Source organism: Gavialis gangeticus, unplaced genomic scaffold, assembly GCF_001723915.1.
Source record: "Gavialis gangeticus isolate Ggan-Ray unplaced genomic scaffold, GavGan_comp1, whole genome shotgun sequence".
NCBI lineage: Eukaryota > Metazoa > Chordata > Crocodylia > Gavialidae > Gavialis > Gavialis gangeticus.
Window position 1 is genome coordinate 19,751,715 of NW_017728998.1, and position 16,872 is coordinate 19,768,586.

At 39.0% G+C, this 16,872-nt stretch overlaps 1 protein-coding gene across 1 annotated transcript in view; it reads left to right on the forward strand.

The window, feature by feature from the left end:
* The first annotated feature begins 4,208 nt into the window (after positions 1-4,208).
* Positions 4,209-16,872, forward strand: part of KIAA0355 (KIAA0355 ortholog) — a 56,928-nt gene continuing 44,264 nt past the window's right edge. Inside the window, exon 1 of the mRNA XM_019505565.1 lies at positions 4,209-5,542. Within this exon, the coding sequence (XP_019361110.1) occupies positions 5,048-5,542 (495 nt within the window). The 5' untranslated portion in view covers positions 4,209-5,047. The remainder of the gene's footprint in view (positions 5,543-16,872) is intronic.

Genomic DNA, 16,872 nt, shown 5'->3' on the forward strand with positions numbered 1-16,872 from the left:
CTGTGAGAAGCAGGTGGAAGTGGCTGGTGGCTGCTCCTCCACTGCTCTCATCTACAGGAAGGGGGAGCAGCTGCCACCTGTGACTTCTATAGACCAGTGACCCCAGTCTCTCAAAGACATGGGAGCCTTTTCTACGGCTGTGCTCCTACTGGTCCCTGGAAGGAGTTAAGCAAAGGAAAAGCGTGAAGAAATTTTCCTGGGACCAAGTTAACCATGGTTGTGCCCAGATTATCTTTCTCCTGGAGCCATTGGCACCAACTCCATGGGTGCTCCAGGGCTTCAGCACCCATCAAAAAAAAATTAGGTGCCTAGCACTCACAAGCCATGTGGCCACCAGTACCCCAGAAGACGAGTCCGGGGCCTGGGAGAGGGGCATTCTTCCAGAGGCCTGGGATCATGTGCCAGGAGAAGCCTGCTCTCATTGGCCTGGGGCTAGCCAGGAAATTTAAGAACAAGCTGGAAGACAGACCAGGATTGGGCTTCCCCTGGAGAGGGAAGAGCACAGCAGCAGAGAGCTGTGTGATTCATGTGGAGACATGGGACAAAGATGGCTGAGTGAAGGAGCCACGGAGGAGCCAGGATGATACTCTGTGAGGACCAGGCCAACCAGGGAAAGAGAAAGCTAAGTGAAACGGGCAGCAGCTGAGATTCTAGGGGCTTGGGTACTCAGGCCAGGGGCTGGGCAGAGGAGAGATCCACTCACTGAGACCTACTGGCAAAACCCAAAGTCTCCAGGCACCTGTGCCTGGAGCAACCATCTTTGCTCTGGGAGGAGAAAGCTTGAACATCTGCAGAATTTGAGTTTCTGTCTGGAGAGCTGCAATCTGTCTGGTGGAAACTGAAGGTTTGTAGACCTTAGAGCAGGCTCTGTTTGCTCAGGTTTTTCCTGACTAAAGTAATGAATTCTCTGTCCTTCCCCTCTTCCTCCCGTCCCCCCCCCCCTTACCCATTTTTTTGAAGAGTAAATTGATCTGAGTTACTTTCAGACCTGTGGGTTTTGTGATGGGTTTTTTTTTTTTTTATGTTCTAGTAAATGCATTCATAAACTGAGGAATACAAGTGTTATAGGTAAGGATTAAAAAATACACCATACCCTTGGCAAATGTGATGGGTTTCTTAAGAAACTTCCAAAGTTTAGCTCTCAAATTATCTCATCGTTATGTATGAGTTATGGCCTACGCATTGAGAGGATAATAGACCTCGTTGAGAACACCCTCATATACAGCCGTAGAACAGTAGCCAGAGTCTTTTTTTTTTTTAAAGCCTGGAATGTCACTTGAATAACATACTGATTTCACTAGATTTGCCCATAAACTTCTTACTTGTGTAATAAGTGGAAATCACTGAAAGGAAATTGATAACATGCTTGACTGCAGTGTGAGGTCAGTCTCAAACTTAATACAGTTTAACTATCAAAAGCAAAACTCTTCTACATTCAGGACCTTACAGGAAGAGAATTAGCTTTTCTTCCTCTGCTAGGGTGGAGTTATGAATGTAGAATACAAAGCGAGGCCATATCTGTTGGATATTCAACTCAGACCTGTCTTGTTTAAGCCTTTATGGAGCGAATATCAAACCGAAGGGACGCAGGGCACCCAGCTTCCATTCTTTTTTAAACCAGTGGGATTATGTCTTCGTAAATCTCCCACCTTCATTTGAATAACTGGTAACATAGTAGTGACACTGTGGAGAGTAAGTCTGTTTTTGGGTTTCTTGCTTTAAACTACTGTACCAAGAAGGTTAGCACTGCATGTTTGTAACAAGAATGTCAAGTTTGCTATATGGTGGCTTTCTATGGAGTAGTTGCATAGGATTTTTTTGTACAGGTGGATTGAAAAACTCATGTACATATAACTTTTTTTTACATGCAAATAAAAAGAAAAGCCGCTCCTATAAATGCTGTTCAAATTTGGGGAAATTCAGAAATCAGTACTTGTATTACTTTAGCTATATTGTCTTATAGCTTTCTCAGACTGTACTTTAACAGTATTAAATTAAAATGCTATTACCATTTAATATATTATTTAAATATATTAAATACATTTTCTTAAAACTACGCCCTCAATGCCATAACAATATTTTATATGTTTTGTACAATATTGAGATTTCTACCAAAGATAACTGTGTTGGTTCATTGGTATCTACCCAGAGGTTCATTTGTTAGTAGCATAGGTTCACATGCTATTATAATTATTGTCATGTAGGCAAAGTCATCTTACTATAAAAACATAAATGAAGGAATATAATTTTGATTTACAGTACTTTGGATTTTTCTGGGACTAGCTTCCTCCGCCTGATTTTCTTGAATTTCACCATTGTCTTCAAAATGTAGAAGGAACCACACATTTACATTTGTGACTGATAATGTGCTGTTCTTGCATCAACATAATGAAATCCTTTGAGTTCCCTCTCAAATGGCAAGAGTTGGCTGAGTATACAGGCGAACTGCCGTAATGTGGAGCTCTACAGATTTTCAGCTGGATTGGATTCATGGACTCAAAGTAGCATGAGAAAAGAATGAAAACCACATTAAAGTTCAAAGAACAGTAAGAGGGAAAAGGCAGAGGAAAGATCACTTTGCGCAATATATGTTGCAAATGTAATTATGGTGAATATATATGCTCAAGGTCAAGAATAACATGGTATGGCTTGTAGGAGTGCTGAAACCCTAAGAGGGATAGGAATTTCAGATGTTCTCACGACTGAATATTTTTACTGTTGGGTATGCCCATGACCATACTGCTTTAAGAAATCAAGAAGAATGAACAATTTCCTTTTGTGAAATTTCAATTTTAAATTATAACTCAGTTCCCTTCTTGGAGGCAAGCTTTTTCCTGAGCATGATTGTTGTTTCCTTGTCTACAAAAACAGTTCAGAAAAGCAAAGTGTAAACACGTCATGTTTAAATTTAAGCTAACCCATGCAGATATGACAGTGAAATTACCTAAAAATAAGTTAGCGATTAGCCTATTTTTCTTACTTCAAGCTGAGCAAAATACATAAAAAATATGCTGCATAAACACAAATTTGTTCTGTATTTTATATTTCAGATGTTATTACTTTATATGTTGTATATTTTTTAAATAATGCAATCTTTACCATGACCTTTGAATGTCTCTCCTAGTTTTATTTAAGATACTGGGTGTGATAAGTCTTGATGTTTCTGTTGTGGTCTGAAATTCTGGGCCCCTTAGCAAATAGAACCCCTAAATTTTGGGGAAAAGTAAATAGCTATTGGTAATGCATTTCAAATAAGTAAAACTTACAGGATTCTGACAAATATACTGCAGTGCATTTTACTTCTTAGTATCATCCTGCATACAAACTGATAACCAATGCTGTCTCGCTCTCTGCATATATATGCTATCAGGAAAACTGACATTTAATCAAGTTTTCCCCAGGGCACTTAAACTTGTCTAGCAAGTTAAAAGTTTCCAGTTAAGCACATGACATTTAAAGTCCTGTTGGGAGAATTCCTTAAAAACAGAAGTCGGTGCATATTGAAATGTTGAATTTGGGTACTGAAGCAGAATAATTAATTTTAAGATTAGCTCTTAAGGAAACATCTCTGAAATATTAACACAGCTTGTATATACTAAATTAGGCACATAGAGAAAGGAATATTTGTTCTTTGTTGAATAACTCAAGTGCTACTCCTTACAGCATGGGGACTGTTGAAGTTGCACTGAAAAACAATAGTATATTTTGTGGTAGCCCTACATAATCACATTCACAACTGTACTCTGGGGGGAAAACCAGCAACTGTATTGCTTTAGATATCGAGTTAATTGGATTGAGTTAAATATTGTGTTAAAAGTGTAGTTAATAAATATTGTTTTGCTAGATTGACAAAATGTTTATGTCCTGACAACATGATGGGTTGAAACCTTAGAGCCCTGCCTATTGCACAGCCCTTTACTGTTGCTGACACTGGTGAAGTGAAACCCGTGGTTATCTGCTGATCCCAAACTCAGCAGTTTAGAAGATACTATTTATTAAAGATGAGAGCTGTCATGAGAGACTATGCAATAGTCCTGAATCTATTAATTTGATTGTATTAAATTGTAACCTGCTTTCAAAAAAATTTAAATCCTTCTCCTTTTTGATCAGATGTATTGTTGACAGCTTACCCAAAGAAAAATATACCAGGACGCAGCAGGAGTTAAAATCTTAACAAAACTGCTCATTGTTTCCTAACCTTTCTAACTTTATTTTTTTTTCCTGACAGGAAATGACCTAGAGGCCTTACAAATACATTTGTGCATTCTTGTTCAGGCTTTACAATTGAGGGCAAACTCAATCTGGAAGCACCACTTATTAAGGTTACAACAGAAACAACTACCTCAACAAACAGAAGGAAGGGAGGCAAAGGCTTGCAATAATAAACACTAAATTTTTAATAACTTGTCCTTGCAAAGTCTTCAGAAAGCAAGACAGATTTTTTTTTAACCTTTCAGTATTACGAAGAGACACTACAAGTAAACTGATTTGACAGACTGGATCTGTCCAGACGATACCTTGAAGATATTTGATCTGCTGACATAGGTCTTGCTTTTTCAAGGGAAGAGCCTCTGCACTGCTTTATAATCACTGTTGATCAGTGGTTTTGTTCCACTTCTTTCTTGGTATTACTAACAAAAGATGATTTACATTGACAAAAATAACTTTTATAAACTTTAACATCAGGTCTCAACAACATGCTGTCAAAGAAATTGTAAGAGAGAAATCTTTTTCTGCTCCTCAGTTGCATCTAGTGTGTAGAGGAGATTACCAACCCAGAGACAGCGTTTCTGAGATTCTTCAACTTGCTTTTTGAGGACGGTTTGTAACTGCAGCAGGGCTGCACTGAACATTGAAAATACTAAGTCAGCAAATCTGCTGCCTTTCTCACTGCTGATACAGATTATACAGACGCTTGCCTTTTTGAAATGCCTTTTATGAAACCTGCATACGCAGTCCTCCACTATTACTACACGTAACTACGTTTTGAGGAAGAAATCTGACAACAGGTTGTTAATTCAAGAGTTTTTTGGACAACTACTCACTTATGTATTGCTGTAGTGCGCAGGAAAGTAAAATGGACTATAAGCGGCGCTTTTTGCTTGGCGGGTCCAAGCAAAAAGTGCAGCAACACCAGCAGTATCAAATGCCTGAGCTAGGCAGGACCCTGAGCGCACCGCTGACATCTACTACCCCAGCATCCCCTTTGGTCCCCTCAGCTGCTGCAGGCAGCTGCAACCATCCTGTGTCCCATACTACTCCAATTGCAGACATCCAGCAGGGAATCTCCAAGTACCTGGATGCACTCAATGTGTTTTGCCGTGCGAGCACTTTCCTTACAGACCTTTTCAGCAGTGTATTTAGGAACTCGCACTATTCTAAGGCAGCTATGCAACTGAAAGACGTGCAGGAACATGTCATGGAAGCAGCAAGTCGACTCACAGCAGCAATAAAACCAGAAATAGCAAAAATGCTGATGGAACTCAGCGCTGGAGCTGCAAACTTCAAAGATCAGAAGGAATTCAGCCTACAGGACATTGAGGTAGGTTACCATAGGTGATACTGTTTTGCATGTGGTGAAGTTCCCTCTCATCCTTTTACTTAGGCCTATTTTTGTGAGATCTGCACTGTACTTAAGACTCTACCTTCGGCATATGTATTTTTTGGTGGGGAGTACTTCTCCCACCAAGAAAGGGAGTGTGCATGTGTGGAGATATGTATAGGTATAGTGTTCATTTAAAGTTTCAGAGGACAAAGTGGTATAAGGCTGTTTGCGTTGCTTAATTTTGGAGTATGTTAAAAGGCATCTTTTGATGTTCTTCTCCTGTACCAATGGTTAGCTTTAAAAAAGATTTGCATGGAAGTTAAGCTACCATAATCTAGAAAGTCAATTTTGTCTTTTTCTGTTGTTTCTTGTATCATAAATTAGGCAATGTTTTATGCATTTATTAAAAAATATATATTGCTTCTTGCTTTATTTAGTGATCTCAGGATCACTCTTCCATTAAGAATAACATTGTTTTAACTATTCACAGCAAGCTGTGCCATCTTTTATGTTTGTTGCTTGTTGAAGGTGACATGCATTGTTGTTTTATTTATATTAGATTGAAAAGTAAAGATGACTAGGGTAAGGTTCTAAGTATCTTAAAATGTAACTAGCACAGCAACAAAATCCCAGCAGCTTTAAGATAATTCAAAAAGGAACTCAGCCAGCCTTGTACAACCCCCACCCAAAAATAAACCTTCCCAGTCTTCTGGGAACTATACCCTCAGCTGGCTCCAAAAAAGCTGTTCCATTTCATTAATGGAATTAATTGAAAAACAGAAAAATTCATGTTTTCAAAACAGGATTTCTATCTAGCTTTTTTTTTTTTAATGGATGGAATCTTTGCAAACTAAGAAAATACAGAAAACATCTAGTTGATTATGCAAATGTTTTCTATTTTCAAACCAAACTTCAATAAATGAATTTTATTTAAAAAAAAAAAAATCCTGTGTGTAAAATATCGCCAATGACATGCTCTGTAAAACAGTACTATTTACGTTAAACTGTATTTTACTATTGCTTTTATTGCATTGGAAAACTCGTAAAAGTATCAGAGATCTATTGTATTTAATTTGCTGTAAATTATCATGTGCGCGTATACTAATCTAAGGACAGTACAAGGTAACTTAAGGCATGTTTTCTGGGCATTGCCACTTTGTTCTACATCAAGTTGACTCTTGTATGCATGGTTTAAATTTAGCAATGTGTGCTCTAATAAATGAGACCAATTGTAGTATTTGAAGTGGCACCTTAATTTAAAAAGCAACCGGTGCTCAGGTAATGTGTTTGTATTACAAACCAATACGTTATCATTTTGATGCATGTTCCAACCTTAATACACTCATTGTGCTTATGCATTTTAATACATTTTCTATTCCATAATTACATTTTATTAAGAAATAGAATATGCTGTATAAAGTTTTGAAACCCTCTGATAGGAATGTGAAGCATCTGAAAGCATGCTTTTATACTTGTATTAGTTTCACTGTAGTTATTGACTACTATGTACAAATTGGCTGTGATGGTTTAGCCAGAGAAGATCCTGCCTTGTGCATGGTGTTGCACATAGCGACCTCCTTTGAGCTCTGTTTTTTTTCTCTAGTCTACATTATTAATGCCTCAGGCTCATTATGGTTTTCCAAGTGCCAATATGCTACACACCTTTGTTTCTAGAAGCAACACTGCCTTTTCTAGATGTGTCAGAGGTTGAAGCAGTTGAGTATAAAGTTCAGCTGAATAACTTGGTGCGTTATGCCAACAGATTTCCCATGTACTTTGGTAGAATTTGCTTTTCCTGCTGGACATGGTAGAACACACTTATATCAGTGTAAAGTTGTACACAATTCTATTTAGTTTCTGGTTTTTAGAGAGGAAAATGTGGTCATGTAATTAAAGACTCATAGTAGATATGCACAATGATTACAAAAGCTGAGCATGCTGTTGCCAATTTCTTGCAAGATCACAGTGCTTCCAAGTTTGTAAGAATGCAACTCTTACTTAGTTCCAGACGGTATCTGAGCACCGTGCTCCACATACAGTAGTACTTAAAGAGGTCTGCAAGGGGAAATTGCTTTCTCAAATTTTAGGACACATCTAGACTGACTGCCTCCATGATGAGCTCATGGGTGTTACTGAGAATCATGTCCTGTCCCATTTGCTCTTGTTCAGAGTTGCTTTCAGGCTGTCTTAGGTGTGTTTCTTGTGCATGATTAGGACCATGCTAAACTGGCTACTAACTTATTTCCGAGGTGAGCAATAGGAAGCTGACAGCTGTTGATTTCCACCAGTGCCCTGGGTTTGTCTCTGAAGTGGTGATGATATGCTTTTGGTTTCTGGAGAGTTTCTGAGGTATATTGAGTGGATGTATTTGGTAACTGTGCTGGTCTGATTTAAAAATAAATGCAAAACGTTTTATAAAAGGTATTATCTCTGAACCAAGAGTTCAAGAGTTTTGCATTTCTTTGAGGTACGTTGAAGCAGGGCTCTGTCTTCATCAATGATCACTTTGTATGAGGCACAGCAACTCTCTTTGTAAGCTCTTTGTATTTTACCAAGTCTGCCTCAATCCACATGCATCTGCACATACTTTTCTCAAAGCTGCTAAATTAGCTGTTGCCTTCTTCATTAACTTCACTGCTCAACAAGTTTATGGGAAGACATGCAAAGATGCACTATTTTTAACAGCTCACAACTTGGCTAAGTTTAAACTAATTTTCACTGGGATGCTCACAGACCTTCACAGCTACAGCTAATGGCTTTACTGATTCAGCATTTTAAATGTTTTTGGAGAACACAGAAACATGTGAGAAAACAGCTTGGACTTAATATTTTTTGGGAAAACCCGGAATTTAAGAACGTGTGAACTGATTAATTTTCATTAGGAGTGGAGGAGGATTTGTTTTGAAGAGAGAACAAAGGGGTGGCAGTGTAAATTGAATGCAGGTTAGGGAGGAAGACTCCATGAGGGCATGATGTGCTTTTTATATGGGGTAGTAAACTTAGACTCAGTTGGTGTTGGAGAGCTTTTTCAGCTCCTGATTAATATTGACTGATTTGGGTTATAATGAAAACAGTTATGCAACCTTAACTACAGTAGTCATTGCTGCTCCCACTATCACAAGTTATTTTTGGCAGAACACAGATTGTTCACTCAGATTGAGTAACCCTCAGTATATGAAAGGGTAACTTCTCCTGGGTGGCTTGCTGGCGAGACACCAAGCTTGAACTGAACATGCAAGATTTGTCAGGCTTCCTTAGTTGCTTCAGTTTCTCCGTTGCTTGCTCTGAGGGCCTGATGGCTAAGGGCAAGCAAATCTCAGGGGCATCTGAACCCCAAGACTCCGGGCTTGGGCCTGCAAGTAGGATGCCTATCAAAGGTTTTGGAAACATCTGAAGCCCCAGGTGCAGGTGGAGGATTTTTGCTGGTAGTAGGGCCACTTATGGTTCTGGTCTCTTGGATTTGGAATTAGTTTTGGCTTATTTGGCCTTGGATACAATTTTTTTTTTTTTAAATTGCATAATTGCAATTAAAACAATTAAATCAGAATTTTGAGGAGTCCTGTGCCTATGTTGGTGAGGAACAGATTGTATTGAAAGAGGAAGGAAGTCCAGATGAATTACTATGCATCTTTAAATGATTTTAAGTTTCCATTTCTGCTCCTGAACCCTAGTACTATGGGACAGTGCAGTGAAATTGTACTCCACTTGACTGATTTAAAAATAAAGAATACTAAAAGCTGGAACTTCATGGAGATCAACTAGTATAATATAGTGTAATCAACTAGTATAGTAATGAAACAAGGGAAAACGCACAGATTAACCTGAATCTGTGCTGCTGGAATATTGAATGTAAATCTCACTCTCGCTACAGGGATCTGGTGTGTTGCATTATTACTTCTGGTGATGGCAGGAACCATATGTTCATCTTGGCCATAAACAAGGGGGAAACAGGACTTGAGGTATAAAATAATTAGGTTTGAAATTGAGCTGCAACATGGAAATGTAATGGGAATTATTTTCTCTTTCTGTACATTAAAAGACTTAAGATTTTGTGTAAAATTAAAGGGTTCTGAGAACAAAAAGTCCTTCTGAATAAAACTTCTGCTCAGCATTTAGTCACTGAATATGAAAAGATGCACTTTCATCTAGTGTGTAAATATGAAGTCCAGCTTGTCTGTTTTGTTGCATCTTCCATGATTTGCAGGTAGTTTACTCCTGGCTTTATCCAGATGAGAAACTGTTGCCAGCAGTACAAATACTCTGACTTGCCTGGTTGTTACTGGCTTTCCTTTTCAAGTTGCCCGAGCCCCTGTTCTCTACAATTATATTTCAGAATTAACATGATGACTACTAGCTATTTTGAAGTTAGCAAGCAGTCCTAACGCTAATTTAGAAGAAATGTTTAAGGAACAATTAACATTTGTAATAGCTGTTAATAGCATGCTAAAACTGCCTTGCTGTGTTTTCTACTGAATCTTTGATCATTAATGTGAATGTGTGTGTTCATATTGGCTTTCACACGTGAGACACTAAACGCTCATAACTTCAAACAGGGTCTAAATCATGTGTATATCTAAACCAAAGAAGGTAATCCTCCATTGTGTAAGAGCAGACTGATGTCTTCCCACTGATTTCTACTTTGGGGTCATACAAACTCCCTTTTTAAACTGCTTGCATTGCATGGGAGGTACCGGCATGCCATGAAAGTGAACATTGTTCTGTTTACCTTCCAAAAGTGCTTTTGGGAGAGGGTATTATTATTGTATGCCCTTGTCCAGCAGTAAGTATCATCTGTTTCTGTAATTGTATTAGCTGGTTCCATCTGGCCTCGCAAATGGGCAAAAAGCCTGTGTGCAGGTTGACCACCCCCAAAATTATTAACAAACCTGTTGAGGAAAGGAAAATGTAAAAATAGCTAAGAGCCAGGTCTTCAATTACAGGAAAGAACTTATTTTTTAAGTGAAAAGTTAAACTTGTCTTTGTGTAAAAGTAGAATTGGAGCTCCAGGAGAAATTAAGGCCAGTGTTCACTGAAAGGTTATATGACTTACCTGCCATATTTTGCTACGTTGCAAACTGGCATCAGTGTGTCTGCCAAGTAGTTTGCACTTTACAGAATCTGTCTTGAAAATTCCATGTCTGGGATTTTTAATGAAATTATTGCTTAACAATTAAATTAATGTAATGTTTCTCTGTGCAAATAATTCAGTATGGCATGTCCTATTGTACAACTCTCATAAAGATAACAGCAGGAAAGGGTGAGGTCTGAATGGCGAATGTAGCCCTGGAAATTGACGCGTTTCAAAGCACTGAATGGGCCTAACAGAAATCAAAACCTACTATTTTTAATGTGAGGAAATAGCTTGTTTCCACATCAACATTGTTCAGTAAGTACCATTCACTGTAGGAGTATTATTATTCTTTCAGTGTTTAGTAGCCAAGCTAGTGACAAACACTTGGATATCTTGTATCTCACAAGATAACCACCCTGTCTCCAATCTCTCAGTTCTAACTATTAAAGGAAATTTACAAAACTCCTTTCGTAGATGAACCTACCAACTTCACTTCATAAACCTACTGGATACAAGAAATCATGGACTAAATATAGACATTGGATTTATGGCACATTAACATACCTGCCATCCAATAAACCCAGGTAACCTCTCTACATTTTACCAGCTACATTCTATCACCAGGTTAACATGCCTCTCTCTTTCCCCCATGTCCTTCGCCCATCCTCCCCAACTACCTGTCTCATACCTATTGTCTCACATGGCCTCTGATCCTTGTTGCCATGTATTTGCATTTCCACAGACCTGCATTTTGCAGGGTGCTTGTACTGAAAGCTTGCAAAGAACCATTTTTCCAATGATTTAGTTGGTCTAAGAAAAGATATTACATTTACCCAAAGAACCTTGTCTGCTTATGTCGTTAGACCAACACAGCTATAACCAACAGCCTTAGATATCTTCGCTTTTTAACTTTACAATTCCAAGATGTTACTCCAGTGTCATAGCACCTTTCCTTTAGGTCAGTAGTTCTCAACCTTTTTAGACTCGAGGCACCTCTGGATAGACTTACAGCATTCCTCAGAAAATGCCAACTCTTAGTTTTTGCTCTTGTTGACTACAGAAAAACAACAGTACAATGTTTTTGTTGCAATGAACTCAGAAAAACCACAACTATGGATTTATGTTTGAAATCTCTAAGTGTATCTTGTGAATCATGTTTGCAAATCTAAGTGTGGGACCATGTGGCACCCTTTGAATGGATTTCAGGGCACCCTGGTTGAGATTCACAGTTTTAGGTACTCCAGCAGCATAAAGCATTTGAATCTACTCTTTCCAGTTCATAAGATATAGGGTCTTAAAACTGTTTGTTCGTGCTCATTATAGCAAGTGCTACAATTTGTTTGATTCTAATAAGTGCAGATGGTGGCAAATCCTGAACTGCATACTAATGTTTTCAGCCCCTACTAGGATGACTAGTCTGCTCTGTTGAGATTGGTTGACCAAAATGGACAACAATATCAAACACCAGTAACAAGGAATGATTCGGAGAACAAGATAACAGCTGCCATGTATATTAGAAAAATCTGAGTATTAGTGTACCTTCTTGTTGCTATTTTTTTCTGGGTCCCTATGCTGAAATAAGACTACAGTTTTATGCGGGGGGTGGGCGGGGGAGGCGAGTTTGTTGAATCATCTCTATACTTCCCCAAAGCAGTAGCCCTCCTGTTTAAGGAATCCAGGCAAGAAGACAGGTGCAGTGTTTTAGGAGTCGCTAGTACTGAGCATTTCAGACCAAATGAGTGGAATCTGTTCCAAGGCAATGTACTTCACTATAAAAATGAATGAGGAATATACATGATTATTTTTATAAGAGTGATAGAACTATTTAGTAATATACAAATGACATTATGCTTGAAACAATGGAACCTGCAAAATCAGTTTTTCTGTAAACAGGAACAGGTGTGGGGTCTCTCTCTATATTTGCCCACATGCTTCCCTCATTGTCCTGTCTGTTCCTAACAGTGGCATTACCTTACCAGGCTTATTACCTGGTTTTGTGTCATGTTATCTAAACTAAAAATTTTTAAGCTTTCTTTCCCCATTCTCTACAGTTACACCCATCCAAGCAATTATGTAGTCAAGTTAGCCTGAATCAGAAAATACTGTATTAGTCCCACAGCAAACAGATTCCAAATTAATAATGTAGAAGATTAGGAAAATCTTCAATGGGATAGAAGATCTTTAGAAATCAAAATAAAATGTGCTTAGTTCCATTTTTCCAAAGAAAAATGATGGTCTCTTCTCTTCTGCTTAGCTGTCATTGCCATTTCATTATCTTGTAGGTCACTGCGGCATGGTATCTTAAGCTCACTAAATGGAGTTTTGACATTAAAACTATTCAGGAGCTAACTTCAAGTTGCTTACAAAACCACTTAGTTGGTTTTGACAGTGAAAGAGAAGTAGAGGAGGTGCTTTTTCCAGTTTACACAAGGGAGATTACAGTTCTGAATATCAGAGTTGGTTGGGGTGAAGTAAGATGCTTCTCTCTTTGTAAGGAAGTGTATAATCTAGCTTCTACCATCATGACTTTCTCTAAGCCTATGGCATGTTGGAAAGTGCTGGATTAGAAATTGCAGTCCCTTGTGCAGCTGACCTTATGTAAGCAGCTCACACCATAGATTTTTCTGCTGTAGAGTCATGTCTGGTATTGGATAACCATGTCCAATCAGCTCAGTTCTGTTGAATCCCATTTTAAAGCATGAGCTTCAGTGACAAATAGTTACTACAATACTTTACTTTTTTTTTTCTCCTCAAGACAGTATTAGACTGTGCTACGCAGCTGACCAGGATCAGCTGTCTTGGTCATATTTTAGACAAACACATCTCTTAAATAAAGAACAATACACAGCTTAAAACCAGCATGCGTCATGTTGGAGCCTATCCTAAAATGATTTTATATCTAGATCTTAGTAGGTGAGGTCTTTCTTTTACAGTGAAAGGGCAATTTAGTTATTTTGCGTAGTCTCTTTTCTTGCTAATCAAATGCACCGAAGTATTGATTTCTATGCAGTAGGTAGGATGAAAATATTAACATTCTGTTGTGTATTCTCTGTGTGTTTCTTCATATTAACAGAACTTTAATTATCCACATCTCTTCTGCGGTATTTAAAATATCCCTCTTGTATTATTAGTTTTTTTTAAATACATTTGGTTGCTTTTCAAAACATGAATTGCCCTTAATGTGTCTTTATTTTATATGAAAGTTCAGGACTGGGATTTTGGAAGTGAGCACTTTTTCTATTATTCCAGGCAGTCAGTTCTATGGCTCCAAATCTGCAAATATTGGATTGTGTTCTTCTACCAAACTCATTGTTGTAGTGTCTTGAGTACTTCCCAGTTATGCTTTAAGTCAGTGGTTCTCAACCTTTTTTGTACCAGGACCCATTTGTAGACACCAGTGGCCAGTCCCAACCCAGTGCCCCTTGCTCCCAATCTGCTGCCCTCCCACCCCTAGGCTCCAGCCCCCTAGCATGTGGGGCAGGTGGTGGATGTGTGGGGCAGGAGGCCCAAGCAGCCCGTCACAGGCTGGAGCTCTGCCAGCCTGCGAGGGAAAAGTCATGGTTTCACACATTTTTCTCCTTTAAAGGAAAATCCATTTTTAAATTGTCTGTGACCATTTCATATATCCTTGTAACCCACTTCTGGGTTGTGGGCCATGGGTTGAGAAATGCTTCTTTAAGCAACATGACTAACACCTGTTGCAGGGTTTGTTCTTTCCCCAAGAGAGGAAATATGTGCAGTGGAGTTTCTTGTTTTAGTAGACCTTATTAAAAAACATAAATTTATCTATATTAATGTAAAAGTCTAAGAAGTACACCTTTTTCCATAAGGTTTATGCTGGTGTTTAAGTAGCTGTCTATGAAGTCCATAAGCGCCTCAGTGACATTATATTAATTTCAACATTGTATAATATTGAAACCAGGAAGAATAACTTGTCTACCAAATGGGACTGTTGTTCTTATTAGTAGGGCACTTATGAACACTGGAAACAGTGTTTTTGTCTGCAAAAGTCTTTGTTTTACTGTTCTTCATCACTAGTCAGAAGGTAGAGATGAGACAATATTAGTTGGTACCCAGAGCAATTTCTCCTCACAGAAAAATCTCTTCAAACTGGTTTCTATAAAGCTTCTGTTATCTTGGTTATACAAGTGCCTTCATATTTTACCGTTTCATAAAGAACTCTTCTCTTTATCTATCCTGAAAGGAAGATGGGTTGGAGCACCCTTCTATTTTCATTTTTATAAGAGTTAACTTGATAAAGTGGAGTGTACTCTTACTTCAACTGTTCGTACTCATTTGGTTGGTTGAGAAATTCTAGGGTAGGATGTTGTCAGGACATTTAGTCCTTCTTGAGAGCATCCCTTTGATGGTCCTGGCTTGTGCCCCTCACTGTGGGTGAACTACTGGATCTTTTGTAAATAGTCCTGGTTATTAATCATGTTACCTCATTTTGTTATCTGTAAGCCCTTTCACTCCAGGGTTCAGAGTGCCAATTAAAGCAAATTATGAACACTCTTCAAAACATTATTTACCCATTTCCCAGTGGTAAAAAGCCTGGAGAACAAAGGATAAACCAGTCCATATGCCTGGGTGGGTGTTGCACATTAAACTTTGCTTGTCCCTTTTTGCTAAGTGCCTCTCTGCACGGTTGGTTCTATCTGCAGCAGGAAGATACTGTCTTGCATTTATCGCTTTCCCTGGGTGTCATTTTGCTACCCAGTCAGTCTTTTCTGGCACCCCATGGGCAGTGTCTGGCCATTTACTCAGCCGCTTCTTCCTTTGCCAGCATCTTTGAGGTTTTAGGATTTCCTTTGATCCCCGGCTTTAGTCATGGAAGAGTAAACCATTCTTAGACTTTCTTGGCCGGGACATCAGCTTCATGAAACTGCACAGATATAAGATGGAAGAAACTTTTAATTTAGGGGAAGTTTTACAGGTTTGGTCACACTAACTCATAATTCCTAAGATTGGTTACAATACCCAGAGAGGAAATGATCCAACATGGGAGTTGGCTATCTGACCTGATCTGCTGAAGTGGAGTTCCCCTATCTTTGACAATAAAAAGAAAGTCTAATGAAAATGTGCCAAAGATTTCAAAACTCAGCATTGAGCTAAACCTGTTTTTTTCCTGCTTATGGTGACTTAACTTTCAGGAAATGGCGTAAAAAAGATGCGTCTTGGAAGCCACATAAAAAGTGCTGGATGATTTAGTTAGTTTCTAGTATGAGAAATAAGTGTCCTTTAAAAAAAACAAAACAAAACCAAAAAAACAACAAAAAACCCCCAAAAAACAAAGCAAGGCACTGTAAGGATTTAGTGTCTTGCTGACTGTGTCAAACTTCCTCGGTTGAGAGAGTTTAATGTGCTGTTGCATGGGAGGCACTTGTAGGTATTCAAACTAGTAGCTGATTAGTGGAGTTGAAGACTTGAAAAGGCTATCTTTTGATCATTAAAATCTGCTACTGATGGTGATGCATCTAAACGAAAAAATCCACCTTGGCTTGGAGTCCAGGCCAAAGTAATCTTTTTATTTGTAAATTGGGCACTTTCTAAATTAATGATATCCAAAATCAAATCCTACACAGTACCCATATCTACTCAATGTTAAATCTTGTTTCTTAGGCCAAATGCAATTTCCCTCAGTTAAGGTTTTAAGTAAATGTGCAGACTAGATGCTTTATAGCTGGCTTGTCCAACATGTGGCTTGCAAAGCTGTTTTCTGAGGCCCAAGGTGCTGCAACGGGAGACAAAAGTAAACACTGTTTACTTCCGTTCCCATCTCTTGTCCCTCCCCCAGCCCCTCAGTAAGTGACCGGGCTGCCTATGAGGCAGTTGGCTACCCAGTGACTGCTGACCCTCTCCCCAGGGGGAGCAGGGCCCCTCTCTCAGCTCCCCCAACCGCAGCCAGGGAGGCCGGGGCGGGTAAGCTTGCACTAGGCAGGTCCCATCGTCCCGGATGGAGCCAGGCAGCGTCCTGAGGCACTGTTTCTCCTCCTCCACCTTGCTGCTGCTGCTGGAGGCCAGCAGCCGGCTGCTCCTCCACGGCTTCCTCTGCCTGGTGCTGTACGCCTAGGTGTCCCAGGGCAAGCCTGCATTATGCTTCTTTCATTCATTGAGAAGTGAGTAGAAGCGAAAGTGTTTATTTTAGTCAAGTGTTTGGTCTTATTTCAGTGTTGCTTTTACATTGTTTTTATTTTGTTTTATTATTATAAACCACATTTCCAGACCCATTTCATTGTCACTTCCTGCAACTTCA